At 55.9% G+C, this 27821-nt stretch overlaps 1 protein-coding gene across 1 annotated transcript; it reads left to right on the forward strand.

The window, feature by feature from the left end:
- Window positions 1-886: 886 nt before the first annotated feature.
- VWA5B1 (von Willebrand factor A domain containing 5B1) lies at window positions 887-27821 on the forward strand. Its single transcript, XM_059830070.1, has 25 exons — window positions 887-951; window positions 985-1072; window positions 1315-1492; window positions 1679-1737; window positions 7022-7207; window positions 7500-7661; window positions 8053-8275; window positions 8454-8596; window positions 8883-9014; window positions 9260-9384; window positions 12427-12603; window positions 16150-16260; window positions 16344-16546; window positions 18053-18167; window positions 19666-19851; window positions 20127-20322; window positions 21331-21518; window positions 23615-23837; window positions 23991-24308; window positions 24881-25018; window positions 25331-25456; window positions 25959-26033; window positions 26409-26478; window positions 26709-26832; window positions 27060-27821. The coding sequence occupies exons 5-25, from the start codon at window positions 7069-7071 to the stop codon at window positions 27819-27821; spliced, it is 3936 nt and encodes a 1311-aa protein (XP_059686053.1). The 5' UTR covers window positions 887-951; window positions 985-1072; window positions 1315-1492; window positions 1679-1737; window positions 7022-7068.

The following is a 27821-nucleotide window of genomic DNA, read 5'->3' on the forward strand; positions in this document are numbered from 1 at the left end:
AGTGACACTCAAACCAGGCAGATTTGCGAGCGGATCCACAACTCTGCGTAGGATGAAGCGGGGGGAAAAACCTCTGTCCTGCAGATCGCTGCTGCATCGGGGAGCATTTCTTCTTGAGGGAGAGGGTGATAGTTTCAATGCTAGCGAAGCTACCTGTCAGCAGCAGTGCCGTTATCACTGAATTTAGGTGGCAGCGAGGAGGAGCTTTACCCACCTGTGTCCTGTGACCCAGGCTTGGTGTCCAGCTCTGCTTTGGGACAATGGCCGAGTTGGTACCCTTCCTGCTGCCTCAGTTTCCCCTTTCATCTACAAGTCGCTTTTCCTGCGTTTAAGCGTAAGCTGCTTGGGGCAGGGACTGTATCCCGCACAAGCACATCCCTCTTACAGCATCGCTCCCCTTTGCCCGCGGGGAGGGTCCCCTTTAGACCTCCTGTATGTCCCACGGCTGGCGGGCTGCTCGGTGAGGGGCTTTGGGATGTGCCTGGGAAGGAAAGGGTGGATAAGCAGAGAAGACAACAGCAAGGGGGGAAGAGGGGAGATCTGGCCTAGGGCTGCAGAAGACCCAATTTTGGGGGGCTTTAGGATGTTTTCCTTTTTTTAAAAGAGCAAGGGGAGGACGGAGGTGGAAGGCGATGGGAGAAAGGGGGGTTATTCCCCTCCCAGCAGCTGCTGCGGAAAATCTCACCCTGGGGAGGCAAGTTGCGGTGATCGGTAAGATGAGGTCGGACGCTGGCTTGCATCTCCCTTTCTCTGCCAACTTGCCCATCTCAAGGGCATCTCCTCTACCCGGGTGGGCTTCGCCCCTTCCCCTGCAGCCCCCCGGAGCAGGAGGGGAGCGAAGGGAGGAGGCGGGAGAAGCCAGCGGTGTGTGTACAGGGTGATTGTCATGGTTACCTCCCTGACAAAACAAATGGTTCCACTTAATGATGGTCACCCAAACAGCTCCGGAAAGTGTGCGCTCATCAGCTGGCTGCCAGTGGGAAGCTGGGTGCTCGCTCTGGGAAGCGAGAAACCCTCCCCGGCTCCTGGGCAGAGCTTCGCCACAGGGGCACATGTTGCTGCAGCCAGTTAGGTAAGCCGCCTTCCCCATCCCAGACCCCCACGGACCACCCCACAGCGCTGGCGGCCCCAGCATCGCTGCCCGATGGAGAGGGCCCAGGGGAGGGTCCACGGGGGACGAATGCCACAGGTTGCTGAGGTGGCTGTTGTGCGGCGCTCCCCCCACCCCAAGCCCTGGCGCTTGCTCTCTCTCCCTCTCTCCCTCCCTTTTTCTCTCTCTCTCTCTCCTTATCTCCGTCTCTCTGTGTCTTTCAGAGACAAAAGCAGTCTGAAGCCGTGCCTGCCGCCTTCGGGATTTCTTCTGCCCTTCCTGCCCCCCAAGCCCAGCTGTGGGCAGTTGCAGGGGTTGGCAGGAGTGGGTGAAGTTGCTCCAACCCCCCCCATCCCCTTCCTCCTCCTCCTCTTCCTCCTCCTCTCTCTTCTTCCAGGAAAGGTAAGAAAAGCAGTGGCTACTCTCCAGTTGCTCCTGCACCTTTTTAGCAGGCTGGGCTGTGTGTGCTCTGCAGGGGTGGGTGTGTGTGGGGGGGTGTGTGTGTGCGGGCTGTTACTTCCCAAGGCTGTGCACAATCTCAGCACAAAGCCGCTCTGTGAAGAGATCCCTGTCATAATATTTCTGCAGGCACAAGCCCACACTTTGCAAGCTGCTGCTTCCCTGCCTTGCCTTTTCCCAGCTGGATGGTGAGCCCTTGAGCATCGCCCCCCCCCCCAAAATCCTACAGACATTAATAGTGACTGTCTTCATCTCCCTGCAGGGAAAGCGAAGGAGGCTGGATGGGGGGGACGATGCTGCGGGTGACGGGTTTTTGCTCTTCTGGGCAGCCAGGTGGGATATCCCAGCTGTGGACACACTGGTTTGGGGGAAGGGAGGACTGACCTTGGCAGAGTGAGGGGGATTCTGATCCCCCCTGGTAAGGGTCAAAGCACCAAGGACCTGGCTTGCATTCGCCATGCTTGACTGGGGCAGGACAGGGGTGGATGGAGAAGGGCTGTGCTGCTCCTGGGGGCCTGGCGTCTCTCCTTGGCTCCGGATGCATCCCATGCATGGTGCTGGCCGCCTGGCAGTTTTAGCCCAGCCGAAGGGTGTCTGAGCTAAAACCTCCCTCTCTGGCTCAGCCCGGAGATCTTCTACGCACCGGCGCAGCTGCAAGCCCAGCGTGGCAGGGGTTAACTAAACCCCGTATCAGAACTGCTGTCTGCACAGGGACGTGATTGACGGCTCTAGAAATGGGGCTTGGGACATGAATCACGATCCTTGAGACCCAGCTCTGGGGCAACATCGACAGCCCGAGAGACCTGCCAGGGGTATGATTGACAGTCCCCAAAATCTGGCTCTGCTGGGGCTGTCAATCGCGTCTCAACCTGCTGCTGCATCACCCCAGAAAGGGGGAGCCCGGCTGCATTCACTGGGTGCCCCTCTTGGCAGGGTGCTGGCAAGAGCAGTGTGCTCCCCCCACGTCCCCCCCAGTCTCCATATCCAAGGCCTCGGGGTGCCCCTTGGGGTTGCGCTGTCTGGCTCCCAAAGGGATTTATGCCTCTGGCCAGAAATCTCTGTCACCACTTTGGCAGCGGGGTACCACATTGTCACCCCGCAGCCAACCTGCAGCGGCTCTGGGGTGAGACGCAGCGGTGGTTCTGCTGGTTTTCCCGGCAGGCGGGATACCCCGCGCTTGCGTTTTGAGGCGAGGGGAGGCTGGAGACGGGAGAATGGCTACCGGTGCTTTTCATGAGAGGTTCCCACAGGTTTGCCATGGTGGATCCGCGTCTCTTCCAGGAGGTGCTGCTCTCAACCGGCAAAGCCTCCCCTCCCTGCCCTGTGCAGGGGCTCGGACAGGAGAGTGCTGCGTGCACTGTTTAGGACACTGTTTGCTCCTACTGCTTCCTAGAAATGTTTCAGGGGGTTGATCCCAGTCCCCTGGCCAGGTTTGAGCCTCGTGCTTTGGGGGAGAGCAGCTGGAGGGGTCCTGCATGTCTTAGGCATGACCTGCAGCTGATGTGGGTCAGGTAGGCAAAGTCGGGGTCCCCCAGCAGCGTGGTCACGGCTGTTCCCCAAGCTGTGCTACCCCTGCGAAGCCAAGGGAAATACCAAAGTGTGGCTCTGCTTGAGAGCCCCGAAAGTTTGAGAAGTGCAGGGCTTCTCCTGTCTTGGTTTTGCAAACAGATGGGAGTTTGCTTCCCCGTGGCAGCTCGCCAGCAGCTTCCAGAGATGCTAACGAAGGGTTGTGGTGCAACAGGCACCCCGCCACCAGCCGGGGTGCTCCGTCCAGGGCTGTACATCTGTACATCTCCACAAGGCACGCCGGCTGTAATCATCCTGGCAAGCCACTGGATGTCAGTGTTGATTGATACAGATGAAGCGGAAGGAATTTTTTACCCAGTGGGAGAAAAACAGTCATCCTCCGAGCAGTGTGGGTATGACCCAGGTCTGGGCTTGGACCTGGAGGTGAGATTTCCAAGGGAACCCGTTTGGGGCTGGTAAGAGGTTACAGCAGGGCGGTGCAGCGATTCAGCAGCCCAAAAATGCCCCCAGCGCACCAGGGCTGGGCTTCACATGGCTGTGTTTGCGTCTTGGGGGGCAAAAGCAGCTGGGGCCACCTCTAGACATCTGCCTTTCGGACATCGGGGCCAGGTGGGGCTGTGCCACAGGCAGCACGCCGTTTTATCGCAGCTGCCAAGTGCTGTTTTGGTTCTTACTGGCCTGTTGTCGGCTGTGGGTACCAGGGACCCTGTGGTGGTGGCACTGCTGGCACCCCAACCTGCTTCTGGGAGCTGGGCCCTGTGCAGAAGCCAGGCTGTGTGCTCACAGTTTGTTCTGTTCTTCTAGTCAATGCATGAAAATACACTTTAGAAGAGCATTATTCTGACTCCATCTTTACTACCCATGCTCAAAACCCAGATTTTTCAATGGTACATCAGTGCTTAGAGATGCAGATGGACACCCAGACAGCTCTGAGCAGCTCTCCAGGCATCGCACCCCCTTTTCAGGCACACAAACACCCTTTCCAACCCAGTCCTTTAAAATCCAGCCCCAAACCTCACCCGTGTGTTGGGGCAGGCGCCTGCAGCCAGGTGGAGTGGCTGGTGGAAGCTCTGGGCGAGCCTGCGTGTCGCAGTGCCGTCTGCGCTCCGAAGCAAAGCCCTGCGCACGCTGCACGTCACACCGGGACTGTCCGCAGACGTCGGTGCAGCATCAGTGCCTTCCCCGTAAATCGTGCACAGAAATTGGCCGGGGATATAGCCTGGAGCGGGGCGAGCACGCTACCAGCGTCACTCCCTCCTCCGTGGCGGTGAAGAGGAACAGATCGTCAAGGAAAGAGCATTTACAAAGCAAGGAAAAAAAAGAAAAACACGGTAGCATCCTGGTGTGCCAGGTCCTGAGCGTGGCTGGCCAAGGGATGATTTCTGTCCCCAGCCCTGAGCTGCTCCCCGGCCGATGGGATTACGGCTGTGGGGTATTTTTGGTGAAGCAGCAAGCTGGCTGAAGGTATTCACCGATGGTTTCCCCTTCTCCTCCTGGGATGCCAAACACAGCATGAGGCCATGGGTTGTGATGCATCTGGCCAGGCACATTTGGTGGCGGTGAGGTGACACACCGAGGACAGGGTGGATGCAGGGATGCCCTGTGCGGCAGCGATACAGGCGGTAATTTCTGGGATGTGGGGTCCTGCCAGCTCCTGTCCTGAGTGTCCAGCCCCGCGACCTGGATGGAGACTGAGTGCAGGTCCCGGAGCAGCAAAAGCAGGATGGGGAGCAGCCGGGGGGGCTGGTGGCAAGCTCCTGGGGGGGCACAGGAGACAGATGCCAGCTCTCTCACTGCTCTCCCCCACGTCAGCCTCCCCGCTCTCCCCTTTCCACGCTGCAGTCACTTGATGGCGTTGGCGACACGATCTGCGTGGAGCAGCCCCTGGGCTGTGCTGGCAGCAGCCGGCTGCATCCCAGCTCCATCCCAAGGGCCTTCGCAGGGGAAGCATCCAGGAAGAGCGCTCTGAGCCTTCCCTGTCCTTGTGGGGCAGTTTTTGCAGCTGGCTTAGCAGGCAGGGCTGGTCCAGGGCTCCTCCGAGCTGTGCCGGAGCTGCAGGAGAGGTGCAACTCTCCTGGCGTGCTTTATACAGGTGATGGCACGGGGCTCTGCATCCCACCAAGGGTCCCTTAACGCTTGTGCTGGCCTGGGTGATGCAGAAATCCCCCCTGGCAGAGTAGCTCCCATGGGAGGCATGTCATAAGTCTCTGTGCAGGAGAGGAGAGGGCCTTGGATCTCTACCGTGGCTGTGCCGTAAGTTGCGGCAGCCAAGAGAGCTGCCAGGCTGAAGTCACCCTCCTGGAGCCTGAATTCACCTCTCTGGCAACCCCATAATGAATTCCTGTTGCGCCTAGCTGGTAGAGAGCACCTTCCCCTTATTATTTCTTGCTTGCTTTCTTCCCTAAGGCAAAATAATCCCCCCTCCTTCTTCCCCCGCCTGGCATTTAATCACTTCCCGATATCTTGATGGCCTCTGCCATGTCTCAGCAGTGAGACGACCTTCATTATCTCTCCCTGTAGCAGGTGAACTCTTGCCAGCTCCTGACTTTACAAGCTCTGTTAGCATAGCTTGGAGCATCCCAGTGTGTGACGGCCTCCCCTGGGCTCATGGAGGATGCTCATGGTGCCGGAGCAGCCGAGCCGGACACGTTCCTGTGTCTCCTGACCGCGCGGAGCTGCATCCCCCTGGATGCATCCCCCGACCCCCGTGGGCAGCTCCTGCCATGAGCAGCCTTTGCGGTGGAAGGAGAGGAGGATTAAATCAGGACCGGCCGAGGTTGCTGGCTGGAAATCAGGAGTGTGCCTTGAGATACAACCCTTATTACTGCCCTTCGTCTTCTCCTCTGCGGTTTTATTTGCTCAGGTGCCCTGGCTGCTCTCCCCCATCCTGGCCAGCCCTGCTTGCTCTTCCTTGCTCTCCCTTTTTCCTCCCTTAGTGCTGTTTTCCTGCCCGAGCGCTCCGTGAGCTCGTGGCCTTGATGTCTGCCGTTCGTGTCTTCCATGGCATTTGCATATAAAGGTGGTTTTAATAACGCAGGACTGCTAGGAAATGAGAAACTGATGTATTTCACTGCTGCTGGCTCCTCCTGGGCCTTGTAAATCATTGCATAAAGCATTGCAGAGCCAGCCAGGGAGAACTGCTGCCTAGCAACTTCTCTCAGTGCCCCAGGGGAGCTGGATGTGGCCCCAGAGCTACCTGAAAGGTCTCCTTTGAATCCCTGGGTCTTGGGGGAGATGAGCTGCAATAGAAGAAAACCTGCTTGGGGGAAAAGAGTTGAAATGTAATTGGCAGAAGTAGCCACTTTGCATCTGAATGTCTCCGCTAAGCAAAGCGGAGGGATGAGTCAGCCTTTGCAGAAGGGATCTGGAGATGCGGGGCAGCAGAGCCATGCCACCACCCGAAATGCAGCGAGGACGCGAGGACGGGCTGCCTCCGGGTGGGCAAGGACATGGGAGGATGCCTGGTTCTCCCTGCCTGCTCTTCCTTCCCGCAGGCTAAAGGAAAACTCTCGGGGTCATAGTCTTATCCTGGAGAAACTTGTCAGCTTGGAGGATAATGAGAAGCAGGAGAGCCAAAAAAAGATGTTAACCCATTCTGCCCTAACTCAAAGAATAGGTGGGTGTGGGAGCTGGTGAGATGTGTGACCCACCACTGCAATGTCAACCTCTTGGGCTGCCTGTCCCCAGCCAGGCAGGTTTAATTCAAACCTCCTCCCTTGCGCCGGTGGGGATTTGGGGCAAGCGTTTGCCTTGCGTCTTCCCACCAGGGTCTTGTCTCCATTCCCATCTCCACCAGTGGAGCCACCAAGCCCAGGTCTCGTCCCGTCTCGGGTCAGTCACCTTTCTGTCCTCAGGGCTGCAGAAGCCAAAATGAGGTGGCAGGGGCACGCAAGTGTTTTGGGCACTCGGGGCTCCTCATTCATTCTCGCCCTTCTGCCTCTCCAGCTCACTGCGGTCCCTGACCCCACCGTCACCGACAGACACCCGGGAAGATGCCAGGGCTGATTAACCGGGCAACCCGCTCCCCACTCCCCCTCTCCGCGTCGGAGGTGACGTCGTGTGTCAGCGGCTATGCCTTCGGGATGACAGCCTTGCTCACCTACCGCAACCCAGAAGCCCAGGCTTTCGAAGGCAAGTTTCAAGGGGTGAAGCTCCCGGTGCAAGAGCTACAACGGGAGCTTTAGAGCCAGGGATATCGCAGCACTGGGTTTCTGTGCGTACCTTAAACGTCTAGATGCTTGCTGGAAGAGCAGCCAAGGGTATTGTGTCCTCGACTGTATCCTCAATGGTCCAGGGCTACAATTTTTGTGTGAAATATCCCAGCAGCGTGCAGGGAAGTGCCAAGAGGGAGCTGACCTCTGCGATCCTAGCTGGTGGGTCCAGGCAAGTGCTTGGTGTTGCTGAAAAACCTTCTGGCTGGCAGGTCTCTTTGTCTACCCCTTGGATGAGTGCACCACCGTCGTTGGGTTTGAGGCGGCCGTGTCCCGGCGTGCTGTGACGGTGCAGGTCAAAGACAAAGCCAAGATAGATGACACGTATTTCGATGGCTGCACCCTCCCTGACGGAAGAGCTCGCGATGGAAGCGGTGAGGGGGTCAGGGGTGTTTTAGTGAACGTGGGGAAGAAAACCAGGGGAAGAGGAATGGGGAGGTGGCAGGGGGTGGCTGGCTGTCATATGCCGTAGCACCGAGGGGGCTCCTTTTGAAAGGCTGAGCCTTGGGCTGTGATGCTCTTGCCTCTCCAGTGGCTGCCAAAAGTGGCAGTCTCATCTGTTTTGGAAAGCACTGTTGATTCTGGACAGCCGAAGGGCCGGTGCAGAGGGCTGGGGCTTGGGCTCTTTAGAGAAATGCTGATGTGTGCAGTGAGGGCTGGTTTGGGCATTTGATCCAGCGCTGGGTGGTCGTGGGAGGCCTGGGGAGGAGCATTTTCCATGGTTGTCACACCACATCTCCCCGGTGTGGTCCCCTCTCTGTGCAGGAAGGATCATGATGGATGAGGACTTGGAGAGGATTGTTTTTGTGGCTAACCTGGGCGTGATTCCTCCCCTGGAAAGTGTCTCCATCTTCATCAGCACCTCCTCTGAGCTGCAGACACTGCCCAGTGGGGCCGTAAGGGTCCTTCTGCCAGCTGTGTGTGTCCCCAGGGTCCCCCAGCCCAGCCTGGAGAATGCCAGCAGCCTTTCCAGCCACCAGCTCCGAACGTACGAAAAACCACGGGATGGGCTCTGGCTGGGACTGATCTGGGGGGATGCAGAGCAGAAGCCTGCTGTTGCTGCGGGAGGCTGGAGAGCTGCTGCAGGTTTTATCTCCAGCAGATCTGCAGTTCCTGGGGTGATATAACACGTGCACAGTGTTGATTGGGGTTCATCTCCCCGGCAGGGACAAGCACTACCATGGATCGGGGAGCCCGGAGCAAGGGAGCAGGTTCTGCCTGGCTCAGCTGCTGGAGAGTGAGGCCACCAACCCCTTTGAGTACGAGTTCAGCTTCCACCTGGAGATCCGGGGGCCGTGCTTGCTGGCAGGTAGGAGCGCCGGGGCCGTCCTGCTGCACCAGACTGGTTTATCACCTCCTCAAGGCAATGTCCACACTCTTCCTCCTTCTCTGCCCTCCCCAATGTGGAGTCTGTTTTGGCAAGTTAACTGTGCTGGGGTGGATTTACCAGTACAGTGCTGGTGTTAACATGGGGTGTTGGTAAGGCAGAAGCATCGCATAGTCCACTTGGTTCCTGTCCTCTGCCATGTTGCTAGCTCTTCTCCCCGGTCTTCCCCATCCTCAGTCCCTAACTGCATCTCGGTTTCCCCGGGCAGGCGTTGAGAGCCCTACGCACGAGATCCGAGCAGATGCCGACCCCTCCGCTCGCTCCGCCAAGAGCATCGTGATCACGCTGGCCAATAAACACACCTTCGACAGACCTGTAGAGATCTTGATCCATCCAAGTGGTAGGTGGGCTCTGCTTCCTCTCTGCTGGTCTTGCCCTCCTCCGTAATGCCGGAGACAGCTGCGTTAGCTCTGGTTTTGTGACTGTTGTCAGCTTCCTAGGAGATAATCCCGGACCTTCTCGAGGTTGTCCGTGCTGCCCAAGCTCAGAGATACTCCTCTGTTTTCACAACCGAGGGTGCCTGCATCTCTTGCAAACCTAAAGTTTAGCTAAGGCTGTTCTTCACCCGATTCTCTGCATTTCCAGAGCCCCACATGCCTCACATCTTAATGGAAGAAGGTGATATGACGCCTGCAGAGTACGAACGACACCTGAAGGGGAAGAACGATTTCATTAAAGGCACTAAGAAGGACCCCAGTGCTGAGAAAAAGGTGAGAAGCAAAAGCTGCAGGCATTAGCTGAGGCTTTCCTTGGGACTCGAGCTGTGCAAGTAAATGATTGCTCGCTTGCTTGCAGTACCAGGTATTACGCTGGCCCAATAAGCTCTGCAGCATCCTCCCTCGGAGAGGGGCTTATGTGGAGGAAGAGAGGAAAATTCTGCAGTGCTTCTCATAAACTGAGTGTGGAAGAAGCTCCAAGATGGTTATTGTGTGTATAATTAGTACTAGTCTAGCATAGCATAATTAGATAGGTACATTGTTATAGCATTAAGGGTATTATAATTATTGCAATGACATAGAATAAAATATTCTTTTAATTGCTCTGTAAATGTTTACCGTTTCTGGATAGCTGTCAGAGAGGAATAAGTGATTTTGCTTGGAATAATGAGCTGAACTGAAGACAAGGTAGGAGAAACTTCTCTTTGTTCTGCTGATCAGCAAATAGAAAAATATCTGCTCTGGGATTTGTGCCTCGTCTTTCAGCAGTTCTGAAGCAATGAGTGACAGCCTAGCACTTCTGAGCTGCCACATCAGTGTGTCTGGGATCAGTGAGGAGGAGTGGACTGTTCAGAGCCCTCCGAATTTCCAGGGTGGGCGTCTTCACCTAAGGCACACGGCGCTCTTCTGTAACCACAGCCCCGGGCTTCCTGTGTCAGCTCCCCCTTTTACATGCACCAGTGTTCTCGTTTGCGACCAGGGATGCTCATTTCCCCTAAAACTCATTCTCCACGAGTCTCAGCCCGGGCGCCCGCTTGGCAGACGTCCCGAACCTGCTGCAGAGGTGCCTCCCTGTGCTGCCGTGATTTCTCCTTTCACCGGAGACATGTCAACCCTCTTCTCTTTCCTTTTGCCCTTCGCTTTCTCTTGCAGCGCTATGCTGGGATCAGGACTGCGCTTGCTCGCACGGCAGGCGTCTCCTCTAATTGTGTTCAGCGGGCGGCAGGTGGAACGAAATGAAACTCCCACGCTACGGCTCGGATGGCTCTCTAATTATTTCTGTGTCTTTAGCACGTCAAATTATCTGGGCGGGGGGGGGGAATCATTCCAGAGCCATTTCCCTGCAGGAAACCCACCTCTGTGCCCCAGGAGGAATGGGAAGCAACTCCATGGAGAAAGGCAAGAAGCAGAGAAGATGCCCTGAATATCTGGGGTAGATTATGGGCTAGAATTGCTGCTGCTGAGGGCATGACACTGGGCACCTCTTGGCTTAAATGAATTAGCTCAGAAATTTCAGCGGAAAATGATAATTAATTCTCATCCCTCGGTTTGTTATGCAAAAACCTTGGATGCTCGTCAGCAAGCAGGGTGGTGGGGATGAATGTACACTGGAATCAACTCTCAGTAGACAAGATCTGATTAGTTTACTGTAATTGGATAACGGGTGAAGGGGAACGGAGGGGAGGTGGGGAGAAGAGATGGCGCAGATGAGATGCTTGCTTTTCTGGCTGACCTGTAGCAGCAGCTCCAAGGCTGTTTCCTGAAGGCTTGCCTGTAAAATTCACTCTGAAGTCAGTGGGAAATCCAGGTTATGGGCTCATCCCGATCACACAGGGATTTTATGTCTTGGGTCCCCAAGAGCATCCCAGGGAGTGCTGCGAGGAGGTCCGGGGCCACGATTCGGTCCTCAGGCAGAGAGACAGCAAGGATCCCTCTGGTCTGAAATGTGATAAACATCCGTGCTGGGAAAAAAAATGTTAAACAAAATAATGTCATAAGGCTGGAGGAAAATGGGGATGGAAGAAGCTCTTCCAGTACCCAGTGACTGATTAATTCATACTGCAAAGCATGAGAGTGACATGCAGGAGGCTGAGCGAGAGCTGGAGTGACGGCGCGGTACTTGTTCCTGTGAATGGGAACCGTCTTTTCACAGGGGTCAGAGAAGCAGCACTCAGGCGGCACAGCCAAAAACGAAGCTTGTGTGTGTGTTGATCCGCAGGGACTCTTGAGTTTAGTGAGTTACGTAAAATAAAGGTGGGTCGTCAGCTTGTAGATCTAGGAATATGACTCACGGCTGGAGAAAACAAGCCCGGTTATTTGGGGTCTGGTTTACTCCTGGTGAAACCAGCAAGAAACAGCAGCCTTTGAAAGAGGAAAAACCAGGCAAACAAAGCCCCTGAGGACCAAGCTGCTTATTGCGGTGGATGTTTCCGCACCGCAGACCGAGGGATGAAAGGCCACGGGGTCCCGGAGCTCCCTCGAAAGCAGCGATGCACTGACTCACTGCAGCTGAGACCATGAACTGCTTTATACACACATAAGAGCAGATTATAAACCCATCACAAGAGGTTTTTTCCAGCTTAATTTTATCACGTTTTTAATGAAGATTGATACTTGAAATAGAAGGAGGCAAAGTGCAGAGAGCCATTAGAGCTATGCGTGGTACAGAGACATACATCATGCGTGTTCCTATCGAACGATGGCCTGAGCGACCGGTTCGGCTTTCCAAAGCCTTTCAATCCATACAAAGAAAAATGATAAAAGAAATGGGCAGAAAAAACAGCAAACCAGAGGCAGCAGGAATGAATGGAAGCGGTGAATACAGCACGCTGAGGGCTGTATCTGGCACTTCATTATTGAGTGACCACGGACAAAACCTCTGGTGCGCCTCGGTGTGATACTTAAACTGCGCTAATGAACCACATTTTCGGGAGGGATCTAATGAAATGTTTGGAGAATCAGTTTTGCCAGGTGCTGCATAGGGCCAGATCTTTTAATTTCTTCTCCAGGCTCTCATCTGTGTGTGCAGGGGGTCTCTGGTTTAGGCTTTCTGCCAGCATTTGCCCCCTGGGCAAAGCGGGACCGTGGCTGGGAGGAGGCAGGAGTCCCGTTCGCCCACGGAGCAGCTCCGCAGGGGGTACGGACAGAAGACCCTGCGGCACAGCCCGAGTTGAGGTGTTGTCACCACTGAGGCCAGAACAAGCCCACAAAAGGCCACGCGCTTACATCTTCGGGCACGCAGCCCTGCTCGGATTGCCCTCGAAGTGAAAAGGGGCAGAAAATCAACCTCTCGAGCTCTCTCCTTCTTTCTTGCAGACAGAAATCATCCGGAAGCGGCTGAACAAGGACATCCCCCACCACCCCGTCATCATGCTCAACTTCTGCCCTGACTTGAGGACTGTCCAGCCAGACCTCCGGAAAGCCCACGGAGAGTTTATCTTCCTCGTAGACCGCAGCAGAAGCATGAGCGGCATGAACATCAACCGCGTCAAGGTACCACGCAGGAGGGGAAGCGCCTGCGTGCCAACGAGGGATGAATATTAGAGAGCAGTGGGGGTTGCTGAGTGCTGATGAGTGTTCATTATGAGGGGATGGGGGGTAATTATATGCTGTAGCTTTAGTCATCTCAACCGTGTGGCTTGTTAGGTACCTGCAGCGAAGCTGACTCTCCCCTGTTCTGTTCCTCTTCCTCTTCTTCCTATCAGTGCATCAGATGCAAAGGTGTTTTCTTTCCCCCTCTTTGCTGCCTTGCTTGTCTCCTGCATCCCTTCTCCAGTTCGCCCTGTCTCCAGGAGGGCTTGGGGCGATTGCTGCCCAGGTGGGAAACCTCCAGGGACCTCCAAGGGACACTTCAGGGCGACGTGCTGACCACGCATTAGGAGACATTTTGCTGATGGGCACCTCTGTGCGCCCGGAGAAGCTGTTTGAACATGATGCGTCCCTTTTTCAGACACGAGTGAATGCCTGCAGTCCAGTGGAGGATTATGAGAGGTGTGCTGAGACCTCTGGATAAAAAAGGGGCTGTAGAAAGGCCTTTTCATGATTTTTTGTGGGTCTGAGGTTGCCTGACCAGGTATGACTCTTACCCAGCTGCAGGCTGCCCCACGAGAGCTGGGCTTGGCTTTTTGCTGCTGCCCAGAGGGTCTGGAGAGGTTCCTGCCCTGAGCCCGCTGGGGACCACTCTGTCCATCAAAGGGGAAATCATTCCGGTAACTATTTAATTATCGTTACCCCTCCCTAACGCGCTTTGGAGGCCAGGTTGGTGTCTGATGCCTGTCAGCTGGCAGGTCTCGGTGAGAAGCTGCAGTCTGTGGCAAAAGCTCTTTTGGAAAGTTTATCTCCTGATTTTTGGGGCCAGGTAAGCCCCAATAACTTCATGAATATCGCATCCTCCTGAGCAGGGCACAGGTCTGTGCTGCCCTGTGCATCTTTCTTGAGGACAGTGAGGGGATTGCAGAGGCAGGCTTCATCTGAGGGGTCCGATTGCGTTTGGATGTCTGAGAGATTCACCGAGCTGGTGTGTCCCCCGGTGTCCTGCTCACACCCTTTCCTAACACAAGTGCCACCCAGATTTGGACCCAAACGCTCCCCTGGGTACGGCTGCACCCTCTTCTGCAGGACTCATCGCTCAGGGCGAGTGGCAGGGAGCATTTTCTAGCCCATCTCCTTACCCATCCGTCTCCGGTTTCCATGGGAACTGCCAGAGGGATGGCCACCTCCGACAACAAGGATCGGGATGCTGGGGAGCCTGAGGATGGCTGCAACAGGTCCCTTGGGATAGGGAGGCTGTCCCCTGTCCCTGCAGCCACCAAAAGGGCCAGGATATCTCCGAGGTGGTACCTCCTTCCCTCAGCACGTTTCGGACCTTGGGAATCAGGAGGCATCTCTGCCCCAGGCCAGATTTTTGCTTTCCAACTCGCAGCGTGGCCGGATTTAGGCACTGCGGTCTCTGCAGCCTCCGTGGAGGGTCCCCCATGGGATGGGGACCCTGGAGGGGCAGAACCCTTCTCTGAGAGGTCCTGAACTGTGACTTCCATCTGCAGGAGGGCTGTAAAAACAGGAGAAAGGCTGTTCCCCTTCTGGAAAAATATTTTGGGGGAGATATCGGAGATTTTGGAGGATATACCTCAAGGGAGAAAACCACTGTCCCTGTTTTGAGTCCCCCATCCTTGTTTATGACTTGCAGATACCTGGGACCCCGCAGTCAGGGCTGTTCTTAGTGGGTTTGAGTGGGTTACGCTTGACGGAGACATTTGCATCGTCCTCAGCTTGCTGGGTGAGCGGCGTGGCAGGGCTCGGACCTGCGCAGCAGGGAAAGCCGTGCCGCAGAGCGGTGATGCTGGCAGAGACCCAAACGGAGAGGGGATGGTCTGGCACGGGCTGGCTGCGTGCAGCCGGGAGGACGCGGTTCGCTGCCGAGCAGGAGGGCACTCGGCCAAAGTGGCTGGGGTGGGAAGTTCAGGGGTTTAAATTTCCTGCAGCCGGTTCCTTTCCCATCCTGACGCAGCCGCGGAGAAGAGCCAGGCCCATGACGGTGTCTGCACCGGGCGGGCTCGCTGGTAAAACTAGACTAATAACTGGGAATTGACTTCTCTGGAGGCGAACATCTCTCCTTATTGAGCTGCTGTACAGATATTGGGTGCAATAGGATCAAGATCAATATTTACCACAAGAAGCAATAAATCTTTCCGCTTGCTGAAACAGAATGCAGGCATCGGTTGCCCACTTTGGGAAGTGCTTTAACAGAAATATTTGGAAATTTGGGGCTTTTTTCCCTTGTAATTAGTTCTGAGATGGGATGTCAGCACTGAAATTTGGAAGAGCTGGCATGCCAGCAGCCATCTGGGAAGCAGCGGTATAAATATATTCTCGTAGGTTTGAGATAACAGCTTGGTTTAAAGTCCTCCGGAGCCCGTTAAAGGGCAGCCCCGTTCTCGTACATTATTTCGCTGATTCGCAGTGCTCTGGCTCTGCTTTGCTGCTGAGTCTTACGGGGGTCGGTGGCTGGACTGAGCTGCCACCCAGCTCCCTGCGGCCGTTCCCAGGTGTGGGGTTTCTCCACGGGCAGCTCCAGCTCTGCGGTTACTCTCTCTTTGCCGCTGCGTATGACAAAGCAAGGAGGCTGCTCTCGCTCTTTTGACCTTGGCAGCTCTTCTCTTGGGGCTGGCTCTAGGGTTTCTGCTGCCTTAGGCAGACTGGCAGGAGTCTGCCTTTCTCAGCATATAAGCAGAAAGCACAAAGCTCCTGGACGCTGCCAGCACTTTTTCCTTTAAATTGGACTCCCTCTCCTGGCACACTAATTGCTCCTGCTGCCCCTGCAAGTTCAGGAGCTCCTTGGGTAGCTCTTGCCCAGTTGCTAACACAATCTCCATCCTGGAGTTGTCCACAGCCATCACAGATGTCTGAGACAGTTTAAATTGCTCTTTCCTTATGTAAAGACCAGGAATAGGCAAGTTAGATAACCACCTCTGGTAAAGAAAATAGCTTAAAACTGTCTCTCCCAGTTATTTTAATTGATGCCCGCTATGAATACAAGAGAATTGGGGATGGGGGAGGCTTTTCCTTTTGTGCAACTTTAAGCTGTTTGTTTATTTTCTGCAAGTTTGGACATTGAAATGCATTGCGTGTCGCACTTTTCAATTTCACACTCTGCTTCTCACCCACTAGCTCCGTGCTGCAGTACCGTATTGCAAGCGCAAATTTAATCAGTTAAAAACAAACAGAAAAATTTGTTCAGCTCTTTTTTGGGTTTTTTTGGGGTTTTTTTTGTTTTTTTTGAAGGCTCCCCATTTTCCACACTGCTTTGGGACCCAAATATCATTAAGGGACTTTGGAAAGAGCAGAGTAATATGCAGTGCTTTCTCGGTGCAGTGCATGTGAAAGAAGCAGTTGTTTTATTATCAAATGCACGCAGCCAAATGCAGGTGGGAGTAAGGTGTGATGGCAAGGTAGGACCTGGGCAGAGCTTTTACTGGCGAAGCTGGGGCAGCCGGTGAGAGACCCGGCGTGCCTGATGTCTGCTTGCTTTCCACACCCCAGGATGCCCTGTTGGTCATTCTCAAGAGCCTGATGCCAGCGTGTCTCTTCAACGTCATTGGGTTTGGATCCACCTTCAAGACCCTCTTTCCTGCCAGTCAGACTTACTGCGAGGTGGGTGAAGGGGGAGCCACATTTTCCTGGTGCTCGGAGGGCGCCGGTGCAGCGGCTGACGATTCTGCTGCTCCTTTGGGCAGGAGAGCCTGGCCATCGCCTGCGAGAGCATCAAGAGGATCCGGGCCGATATGGGTGGCACCAACATCTTATCGCCTTTGAAGTGGATCATTCGGCAGCCCATCCACAGGGGCCATCCCCGACTGCTCTTTCTGCTGACGGACGGGGCCGTCAGCAACACGGGGAAGGTCCTGGAGCTGCTGCGAAACCACTCCTGTTCCACCAGGTACGGAGGGCAGCCGGGCTCACCGCTGCGGGGGCGAAAGCCTGGCGTGGTGGGGGACGTGCTTCTCCTTGAACATGGCTCCATCTCACAGACGTCCCCGCTTCAGAGACAGAGGCAGGAGAGATTGCTGGTATGAGCCATGGGAGAACCTCAAAGGGTTTGGAACAGATCCCAGAAGTTCAGATGCTTTTTAAACAATCAAAAGCAGGATAATTGGGCTGACAACTTCACAGGCTCTCGTCTGATGCTTCCTGCTAGGAGAGATTGACACACGAACAATCTTCCTTGCTGGTTTTTTAATTTTTTTAAAGCACATCTGGGTCTGGCCCCAGCTGCTTCCAGGATGGGGCTGTGCAGAATTGAATATGCTGAAAGAGAGCGATGTAAAAAGCAGCTAATTTGTGCATCGAGCTCCCAGCCTGGTTCCCCAGCCCTGATGACAGGCTGCTCTGGTTTCTCCTCTGCCTCTTTATGGGGCATGAAACATAAGAAAAATGTAAGAAAACCTTATTCCTCTTACACCCCTCAGACTTCGGGGCTGATCAGGGAAGCTGCTCTGTCCTTTTTTCACTATATGGAGGTCTAACTGCTTCCCAGCTGTATAGGGCAACCCGTCCCTCGCTCTTTCAGAGGCACGGTGGTGGGGTAAATGCAATCAGAGTTAGAGCGTGGTCTCGGCTGACCCTCAAGGCAGTGGCCAGCGCACAGCCGAGTCGGGTGTGTGGCTCCTGTCCCAAAAGAAGAACAGAGCCTTATTCAGGAGGGGTGTGAGGCTGACCTAAGACTTGCAGCCAGCTGGGGATTAAAAACCTCTAAGAGAAAAGCCCCTCGTGCAGACGCAGTTTGCTGCTGAAGGTGATTTCTTCCTCAGCTATCCACTGCCCTGGCCAAAAGCCATATCCCACCCATCCCCATCCCTCCTGGCTTCCTACCGCATCCATCCCCACCGGGCACTGCTCACTCCTGCCCTCCCTGCCCAGGACCCGCTGGGCTCTGGGTTTGCAGCCTTCAGCCAAAACCGAATCCTGACTCATGGAGCTGGGAGTCAGGGGAGCCGCCTCGCCTGGCTGGTTCCTCTTTCCTTGAGAAAACATTTATTTTAATTGTCAGCAGAGATAATTACTGGGTCTGTAGTGCTATTGACCACAGACACTCAGCAGGGAAAAGAGCTGAACTGGCAGCAAAGCAGCTTGTTTGTGTTTGCAGAGGAGGCAAGGGCTGGGGGTCCTGCTGGGAAGCCCCTGAGCGTCGCAGCTGAAGGCTGCTCTTTGGGGAAGGGATTTGAGGTCTGCTGAGTGGAGGGGGATGCCGGTTTCCAACCCTCCTGCCAGCCACCTAAAAGAGAAGGCGGTTTATTTTCCTCCGGACATGCTGGACAACTCCACAGCAGCGGGATAAAGCTGGGGGGGGGGGGGTCTTCTGCCTGCAGGGAGTGGGTGAGCTGCATGGGGCTGGGGACTGGGATGGCTTATCCCCTGGATCCTGACGCTCCCTGTCCCTTTGCAGGTGCTACAGCTTCGGCATTGGGCCAAATGCCTGCAGGAGACTGGTTTGGGGGCTGGCTGCTGTCTCCAGGGGCATCGCCGAGTTCCTGGCGGAGGGGGAGAGGCTGCAGCCCAAGGTATGGCTACCACCTTGTAAAGCTGTAGGGATGCGCTGGTTCAGCGAGAGGGAGGCCACGGCTCGCTGGCGGGTCTTATTCCCCATCCTGGTGCTGCCTTTCCAACTCCCACTCGGCAGCAGGTGGGCGAGCGGGAGGGGATGAAAGAGCATCTTCATCTCCGGCTGTCAGAGGGAGTGGGAGGGTGCGTTTACCCTCTGCGTGGGGATGGGGAGAAGCGATAGCCGCGATACAGCGGCTTTGGCTTCAAAGGTAGCTGCTGCCTCAGACGCCGGCAAGGGCAGAGGAACCGGCATCAAAGCAACCAATTAGTTTTGAAGTCAGGCTCAGCCCTGGCGTTGCTCGGGCGAGAAGTAGCCACGGTTTGAGGGAGAGGCGTACGCTGCCATAGCTTTGCCTATTAAGCCGACTTTAAAGCAAAGGGGGGAGCCTCTTCATTTCCCCTCTCCCCATGAGTAAACTGATGTGCCTCAAATACGGCGTAAGAACGGCTCTGTCCCCTGGTGAAAGCACGGTGCCCAGCCCGTCATCCGCTGGATGACTAAACCGCAGAGAATTGGGTCTTTAGCTCTAAATATCTCTAAAGAGCTGGCTCCTATGTTCTTGATCTCAAAAGGAGGAGTTCAGCAGTCCACCCCTCTGCAGGAACCTGGAGCACACAAAAACCTCTCTAAGACAGAATGGCATCAGCATTTCTGATGTAAATTAAAAGCAAAGGGAAGGGAGAGGTATTTTTATAGTGCTATTAATAAAGAGCTTTGCAGGCTGTGCAGCTCAGTGCCTTCAGCAGTCTGAGGCATCAATTAATGGCCTTATAAAACACAGCCTGGTGTGTCTTTCCGAGCCTGTGAAAAAGCGGTGAACAATAGGGAACATTTGAGCTGTTCTGCCTCTAAATCTGGTGTTCACTTCCCCTGGTGTGCAGGGAAGCTCTTGTAGACGGCTCCCTGGTAGGTTTGTCCACGAGATATTCACGGATATTGGTCTTCTCCACATGTGGAATTGGCAGAGCATTGCCCACCTCCGGCAACGGCTCATGCCAGCAAGGACCTGTACGAAAAATAGCAGTGCTGTCAGCTGGCGCGTGAGCGTCGGGGCTTGGGGCAGGGCTGGGGCTCGGACAAGTGAAGGTCAACAGCTTTTCCTGGGTGCTGGGGGGGAGCAGGGGATGCTGCCTCGTACCGGAGCAAGATACCTCTGGCCACAAGCTCCCACCTTGCTCTGAGCCGGCGACGTGGTGCGAGATCAGCCCTGTGCTTTATCGATATCTGCTCTGCTGCCCTTGGTATAATCGTGCCAAGGGGCTGGGGGTGCTGGGATGGGTATCAGAGCAGTCTAAGAGGGAGCAGGCTCCCATCTAAGGTTAGGAGAGGGTACAAATCAGCCGATGGATTTGTTTGGGGAAATTTTCCCCTTCCCTGCAACACACGGCACGTGCACCGTGGCACACGCAACGTCCACTTGCTGCATAACCGCTCCCCTTTGCTTTCCACCTCAGATGATCAAGTCGCTGAAGAAGGCGATGGCGCCGGTCCTGAGTGACGTGTCCGTGGAGTGGGTCTTTCCCGAGAGCACCGAGGTCTTGGTTTCCCCCGTCAGCACCAGTTGCCTCTTCCCTGGTGACCGTCTGGTTGGCTACGGCATCGTCTGCGACACCTCCCCGTACATCTCCAACCCCAGATCTGTGAGTCCACGCTGCGCTGGCTGGTGGGGCTGTCCCGGGAGCAGGGGGTGTTGGTGTGCACGTGTACAAGCGGGTGTTTCGGCTCTTTGTGCGTGGTCCGGAGGTGTCTCTTGCTTTCTCAGTCTGTCCTCAAGGGAGATGGTGGGTGAGACATTGGGGAGAAATAGGAGCTCAGTGGATAAGGGTCCTGGTGCGCAAGCAGTGGCTCCTCTCGGCTGGGAGCTGGCTGACGGATGCGGTGGTAGGACCTATTCCCTCTCTTTGCTTTCTCCCAGGACAAGAGGCGGCGTTACAGCATGATGCGTTCCCAGGAGTCGGGCAGCTCTGTTTTCTTTCACTCCCAGGAGGAGGGAGCAGGCGTGGAGAGCTGGAACCACTCCAGAGACTCGGAGGGCTGCTGCCCCACCGAGCATGCCCCCGATCACCTGGTGGTGGGCAGAGATCCCGGGGGAGAATCGGACACGGACACCGGTCAGATTTTCCCCTGTACAAGCGTGGGTGTGATGCCCTTGTCTTGCTAATCAAGCTTCTGTCGCTGCTCTGCCAATTTGCTTGTCTGACAAATAAGTCTCTTCAGCTGTATGTCTGCAAAGAGCCGGAGGGGTTTGCAGGAGGGATGACAGATCTCCCGAAGCTTGAGCGAGTCTGTTTGGTTTGGATGTTTTGTCCAAACCTGTCAGGAAATCAAGGGAAGTGCTGGAGAACTGGCTTCCCCGGAGATTTTCAAAGCAGCTCTAGCTTTGGCCACGTAATTATTAACAAGCTTCCCAAGCTGCCCTCCGGTGTGCAAAGGAGAGGAGTGAGCAAATGGGTAGCCCGGCTAGACTGTCCCTGCACCTGCAAAGCAGTCGCTTCCCTGCAAGCCCTGAAGCTGCAGTTCCAGGTCAGGAGAGGGGGAAATGGATCCGAAGCCCTGTCTCTAGGGTGTCACCCCTCGCCATCAGTCTGGCCGGGCGTTTGTGTCAGCAACACGCAGCATAAAGCAGAGCTGGTTGCATTTCCTTGTGAGAAGGAAACCTCTGTTACTCACGGGATGTTCTTCCCTTATATTCAGAGAGGAACTGTGCTGCGCATCCCCTCAACCTTGTCAAAAGCAATGAGAAATCATGCCTTTCCAAATGAAATTTTACTCTTGCTCTGACAGGAGAATGTCTGCACTAATGAAATTTCATTAGTAAACCCTTTGTCTTCTCCAGGGAGGTTTGGGGAAATGCAGTTACGCTTTTTCTGGCTGAAAACTGCTCAGACAAAACCTCCCCAGTCTGCTCTCCTGACATCCCCAGGAGCTTTGAGTGTAGGCTCTTATTTCCTTTCGTGGTTTCGTTGCTTTGCTTAAAACCGTGCAGGGCTGAGCGTGGCCCCCTCGGCCCCGGGAAGGACAACAGGGATGGGCTCCCCACCACCCACCCTGAGCCAAGGGTGGATGGTGCTGGCTGGTCCCGCTCCGGAGCGGAGCTGATCCTCTCTCCCACCATGCAGGAATGGATGTGAAGGCTTCCTCCAGGAGACGGGCGTACAGCACCACCCAAATCGCTGACCGCGAGCCTTGCAAGAAGGTGCCCACGGCTAGCGATCCCGGCACTGCCCTGGTGAAAAACCCCCTTCGGAAAACCCACCTGCAGGACCTGCAGCAGGTCAGCCCCGAGCCCTGGCAGGTGGATTTCCAGGTACGTGACCCCCAGAGAGGCTTTGCCTGCAGGCAGAGGCCAGCGTGCAGCAGGAGGAAAATCTCAGACGCATCAGGGAAAGAGCCTGGCTCGCACTAGTCCTGATACATATATATATATATATATGTGCCCATGCTTTGAGCTGCAGCACATCACAAAGATGTAGGAAACAAGCCAAGCAGGGAGCAGAGTGCCATCCTGATATCCCATAGCAGTGCCTCCCCATGGGAGCCCAGTTTTTCTTTGCTAAATGCCTCTCCCCTTCGTCTGAGTGGCCTCTGCTTCACCTTGCCGCTCATCTGATTCCCAGGCTGCTGCTTCCTTCGTATTTCCCTAGAGTTCAGCCATGCGATGCAAGCTCTCCGTATGGCTTTGGCATAGCTGTGCCCTGCAGGGGGAAAGAAAGTCAGTCCCGAAGCAGATCCCCCGCTGCTCTAGCTGGAACCACAGCCCGTATCCAGCGTCAGGCTGAGACGTGGACCTGTGTGATGCTACATCTGCTGAGCAGTGTTATGTCCCCCGCCTGCAGCAGATAGCGGGTGAAATTTGGGAAGATTTTTCAATCTGTGGAAGGGTAGGGATGGTTTTCTCCCATCCTCAGCATCGCCAGGATGCTCTGCTCTGAAATCAGCATCTGCAGGGCTGGGAGGACCAGCAGCACTTTTGTTCCCATGGAAACTCGGAGCGGGATGTCTGGGGCTTTCGTTTCTCTTCTGCTGCGGGTTAGAGAGCGGCTGGGTGAAGGGGGGCTGGAGGTGAGATGAGGGAGCGAAGGGGAAGAAGGGCCAGAGCTTGGCAGGGAGGAACGACACCTCTGCCCTCCGGCTGCAGCGGTGAGGGTGGTGAACAGCATTGCTTGACAAAGGGCGAGCAGAGGTAGGTTTTAGGGGCAGCAGTGACCTTGCCTGCACTGCGAAGGTCCACAGAGCATCCTCCTGCCCACAGGATGCTCAGCGTGAAGGCAGGGATGGAAACGACTCCCTTCTGGAGGGCAGTAAATGGTTAACAGCATGCATCCTGGTCTTAATTAATTGCAGCCTGGTTTTGCTCTCCCTTGTGCTGAGAGGGCTCCCAGTGGCTCTCCCAGCTCCCAGTCCGGCTGCCAGGGCTTGACATTTTCGGGGGTGTGAATGTGAGCCCTCAGCTCGTCTCCACGTGCGCCGTGCTGGGAAGGAAAGGTCAGAGCTTGCGATGGGCAGCTTAAATCCCCAGCTCCGTTCCTGGCTGGCTTCCTGTGGCTGGGAGGAGAGCTCGGGCAGGAGGAGGAGCAGGTTTTGAATGGAAAGGGTCTGGCAGGGGCTTCTGTGACTGGCTTGCTTTTAAATATCTCAATCCTAGCTTGGTAAGTAGCTCCTGGAGCTGCCTGCCTCCCATTTTTGCTGGTGGTCTCATAGAACATCAAAAATTAGGTGGTGATGGAGGCCACATTCTTGCCTGCCACCCAGAGAAAGCATCTTTCCATCCAGCACTGAGATCCACCACTTTTTACCACCTCTGTCCCTTACTGGTGCTGTGCTAGGAAGACACAGAGTCTGTCGGTTTTAGGGGGACCTTCCCACAGCCCTGGGGATGGGGATAGAAACAGCCAGAGCTCGGTGTCTCTGCTAGCCATGGAGGGGGATGTCTGTGCGGGATGCGGCACCAGAGATGCTGGAGGGGGGATTCATGTCTCCTGAAAGTGGAGAAACAGTCTCATAAAAAGAAAAAGATAAAAACTCCCTTCTCCCCATCCCCTGTGCCTCTCTCCTTTCGTTACTAAGCAACTGGTCCTTGATCTTTCTGTCTCTCTTCTTTCCTTTGGTTCCCAAGTGAAATCATTAAAATGTCTGGAGGGATGAAACTCATATTTCACCTTCTGCCTGTCTGGGGAAGGAGCCCTGGGGGCCAGGGTCCCTTTGGGACACTCCGCAGGTCTGATGGAGGGCTCTGTCTGGGCACGGATCCCAGCCGGGGCTGAGCAGAGAGGGACCCGCGTGTTTGCACAATTGCATCTCACGCTGGGATCAGCCAGGGAGCAGACGGGATCAGAAGGGACAGAGCAGGTCCGTGCCATCAGCTGCAGTCGGCTCCAGCCCTAACGTTTGCTCTGCTCTCAGCCCTTTGCAACCAGCCCGCACGTCTCTGCCACGAGGATCCGCGGCGCGGGTGCCCGGCGGCCGTCCCTGCTCCACCGGAGCTGCATGTCCTTCTGCCACGACGCCGACTCCCCGCCAGTGCTGGAGGGGCTGCAGCAGACGGCTCCAGGAAGGGGCCTGGGACTACTCGATGCCAGCACGAGCCTGAGGTCTTCGTCGGACAGCCGGAGCCCTGGGGATCCGGGTAACGGGCGGGGGTTATGGCCAGTCTCACCTGTCCGTGCTGGGGTTTTGGTGGCGTTGCATTGCGCTCTGTACCGCCGTGTGAAAATTAGGAAGTATTAATTATGGTTTCTTGGTGGCACCGGGGAATTCAGAGCCTCTCCCCTCTCTGCAGAGTCTGCCCAGCATCCTTCCTTCACATTTGAAACGGAGACCTCCTCCGACTGGGAGCCCCAGGACTTTGACTTCAGTGCTGCCTGCGGCTCCCCGCGCTCCCCCAGGACCCTCTGCAAGGTGGTGGTGAAGGGGCTAAGGAGCAACGAGCCCGTGCAGTGGGAAGTCGCCTTTGATATCCGCCCTCTCTTCCGAGAGCGGGAGAGCCAGGCGGACGGCGACGCAGACCTGTGGAGCGAGACCTTCCACCACCTGGCAGCCAAGTCGGTCATCCGGGACTTTGAGCAGCTTGCTGAGAAGGAGTGTGAAATCGAGCACGGTAACGCGCGGCTCCCGGCCAGCCTGCGAGCTGGCTGCAGGCAGACTGTGCCCTGCCTCTGGGTGGGCTTTCCAGCAGCTTCAGCAGCTTCTCAAGTTAATACAAGGGCGGGCAGTGGTGAAATATCAGGCAATGTCTCACATAGCTCCCCAGCGACAGCCCCATCCAGCTGCCTTGCACTTTTCTCCTGCTTCTGCAGCCTTGCTCCATGTTAACACGCTCGAGCTCATGCTCCTTTGTGCTCCTCTGCTTCCCACGTTGGGTGATGGTTGTTATTTTTAAGGATTTAGTCGCTTGGAGCTGGAAGTTGGCATCAAACTCAGAGCGTCCAGCAGCAGCCGCACATCATTGCTCTGGGCTGCACCCGTCCTGGGTCTTGTCAAACTTCTGCTCCATGAAATGCAGCTGTGTATGTAAAATAAGAGCAGAAGAAGCAGTAGGCAGAGTTTAGAGGGATGCAGTCCCACTGGGCACAGAGCCCACGCATGGAGGTGGGTCCGGGAGCTGGTCCGAAGGGTGGATGGAGCCCGCGGGGCACGTGGACTCTAACCCTGGTGTCTCTCACGTGGCAGGGTCCGGGCGGCGGTACCAGGTCAACGCTGTCCACACCAGCAAAGCCTGCAACGTCATCAGCAAGTACACGGCGTTCATGCCGGTGGACCTGAGCACCAACGCCTACCTGCCCACTGTCGTCGAGTACACCCACACGGGTAACGTGGGGCCGGCGGAGGGGTTAAACGTCTTGGGAGGGAGGGTGTCACCTGAGAAACCTCGCTCGGAGCAAACCCTATGAAGCCGTGGCTCAATTCAGCACCAGACCTACGTACCTAAGGCCATGGCTGCGCGTAACGGCATGCCTGCCGCTCTTGGTGGCAAGAACCTCTTCCCCGTGGCCAGGCAAAAGGTCTGCTCTTAGATCTGGATGCCCGGAGATACCGAGCTCATCGGTCTGTGGGGTTTGTTGCCGTGGTGTGTATGCCAGTCCCTCTCTAACGCTGGCAATTCCCTTCTCTCGTGCCAAGGGGCAGCATCCAAGCAAGGCAGCCAGAGGAGCCTAAGCTCAGGAAAGAGAAGGCATCGTGGCTTTTCCCCTGGACGTCCCCAGTCAGCTTGCGGCCAGAATGGAGACGATGGATTTTACGGCATGAGTAAGATTCCCTGGGGTTTTGTCTCTTTCCTGGTGTTACAGATCCCAGGGGTTTAGCCTATAAGGGACATCTCCTCTGGTCTTTTTTTCTTCTGCTTTCCTCTTTGAATATGGTGCTCACCAGAGATGTGTCTGGCTGGAGTCATCTCCTTAAACGGGGAAGAAACTGCAATTTACCCTGAAACTCCCAAATCGCAGGCAGTGGCTGCTGACAACACTGGGAAGTTAATTGGCAGCCGTAACACAGATAACATGAGGGATGAAACCAGGTGTAACTAGAGGCAAGGGGATGTGAGACACTTGCTTGTCACCAACTCCTCCGCTAATGACGATGAGTTGGATTGGACCTCGTCTGGCATTGTCAGATCTGCAGCTGAATTAAAATCGCCCCGATCAGGCTCATTAGCCTGATAATGCCGTGGAGAGGGAGAGCAGCGTGCCGCAGCCCGGCGCGGTGGCGATTTCGGTTGGGCGGCATTGCTGATGGGGTTCCTCTGTTGCAGATGCAGAGGAGAGCAGCCTGTCGCCCTGCAGCACCCCTTCCTCCTCCGGCTGGGAGCGCTGCGGGCTCCCCGAAGGTAAGGGAAAGAGCTGGTGGTACTTGCCAGGGTGCAGGTGCGTCGAGTCCGTGATGTGGGCTCTTCACCAAATACTTCTGCTGAGTTTTGGGGGTTTTTATAAAACCTTATGACCTAACATTACGCCGGTAAGCACAAGACCCGACTCGTTCCAGGGGTGCAAAGGACCTTTGGTATAGATTTCCTCCAGGTTCATCTTTGAGAGGTGCAGGAATTTCATTATCCACGTAGGAAAAATGAGGCAAGGGGAGAGGAAGGATTTTGCCAAAGATTCAGCAGCAGAACAAGGCACCCCACATCCCAGTGCATAGACTCTGCTCCCTTTTGCCCTCCTGTAGCACCTCATTTTACCCCCAGCTTTGTGTTTCTTCCCAGGGCCGCTACAGAGCCTGTCTGCTTCCTCTGCACAAGCCCAAAAATCCATCGAGAGCCTCTTTGCTGCAAGGTATGGACCTTCTCGACCTTCCTCTGACCTTAGCAGATGTCTTGCATGTCCATGGGTCTGATGCAAACACAACTCAGAGAGTTGTGGGAGCGGAGGGACACCCTGGGGTTAGCAGCCGGGGCCAGGACTGGGTGTGATGCCAGTGGCTGGGGACCGAGGATGGTTTTCGGAAGGGAGGGTCGGCATCAGGAGGAGCACGGCGGTAACGGCCGCCTTTTGTCCTCCTGCAGGCTGACCTTCAATAAAACCAGGCTGCTGACTCGAGCTGCCAAAGGGTTCATGAGTAAATCTCCAAGCAGAGTGAGCGAAGCCAGCTCCGAGGGCGACAATGAGAATATAGACTACCTTCCTCTGGTGAGCAGCTCATTCCCGGGTCTTGCCGGGGTTGCATGGTCATGGCAGGGGAGCAGAGGGCAGGAGAATCCCCCCGGATCCTGCCTCTTGCTGTCTCTGATGGCCACACCTGATGGTCTGCTCAGAGACAGAGAGCTGCTCCATCCATACATACATACCTTTTTCCTGAGCTTCCCAGAAGTGGTTGGTATCTCAGAGCTTCTCTATGTGCCCACCGTTCCTTGCAGGCATCTCTACAGCTGGCCTGCGGTGCCTTTCTCATGAACTCGGCCTTCTGCGACGCCGTCAACATTCCCATGGAGAAGCTGAAGTGGACGTCTCCCTTTGCCTGCCACCGCCTGGCCCTCAGCCCCTCCAGCTCCTACAGCACCAGGAAGGTCAGCCCCTCCGGGGAGCACAAAAGCCTCGGCTCCGGCCGGCAGCTCCTGGTTCCCGATGGGCACAGGAACAGTCCCACCACCAGAAACGTCTCTCTGGGTGCGGTGCCGGAGAGACCCGGCAGCCACGCAGAGGACGCCGGCCACCTTCGCCACTTCTCGGGCAGCGCGGTGGAGAGCATCTCCAAAGCCCTGAAAGCCGAGAAGGAACTCTCCCCGCCGGCCATCACCATCCGCCGCTTCTCCTCCCCGGAGAGCACGCCGGCCTCGGCCGAGTGGCAAGCCGACAGCGGTCGGGGCTCGGAGACGGACGGCTCTGAGGTCCAGGCGTTGCTCTTCGACATCGAGTTGCAGCAGCAGACGGAGCCGGAGGGGATGCTGTGGGCCACGGCGGTGGCCCTGGCCTGGCTGGAGCACAGCTCAGCTTCCTACTTCATCGAGTGGGAGCTGGTGGCCGCCAAGGCCAGCCTCTGGCTGAGCGAACAGGACTTCCCGGAGGGATACAGCCTGGCCACAGTGAAAGCCGCAGCCCAGCAGCTCTTTGTCCTGCTCCGTCACTGGGATGAAAACCTGGAGTTCAACCTGCTGTGCTACAACCCAAGCAGCGTGTAA

Source organism: Gavia stellata, chromosome 27 (assembly GCF_030936135.1).
Source record: "Gavia stellata isolate bGavSte3 chromosome 27, bGavSte3.hap2, whole genome shotgun sequence".
Lineage (NCBI taxonomy): Eukaryota > Metazoa > Chordata > Aves > Gaviiformes > Gaviidae > Gavia > Gavia stellata.

Excerpts from the sequence above, each read along its gene's own strand:
- VWA5B1 (XM_059830070.1), top strand. The coding sequence starts at position 7,069 with ATGCCAGGGCTGATTAACCGGGCAACCCGCTCCCCACTCCCCCTCTCC. Across the intron at positions 18,168-19,665 it reads GGGAGAGGCTGCAGCCCAAG|ATGATCAAGTCGCTGAAGAA; the intron begins GTATGGCTACCA and ends TTTCCACCTCAG. Across the intron at positions 26,479-26,708 it reads GAGAGCCTCTTTGCTGCAAG|GCTGACCTTCAATAAAACCA; the intron begins GTATGGACCTTC and ends GTCCTCCTGCAG.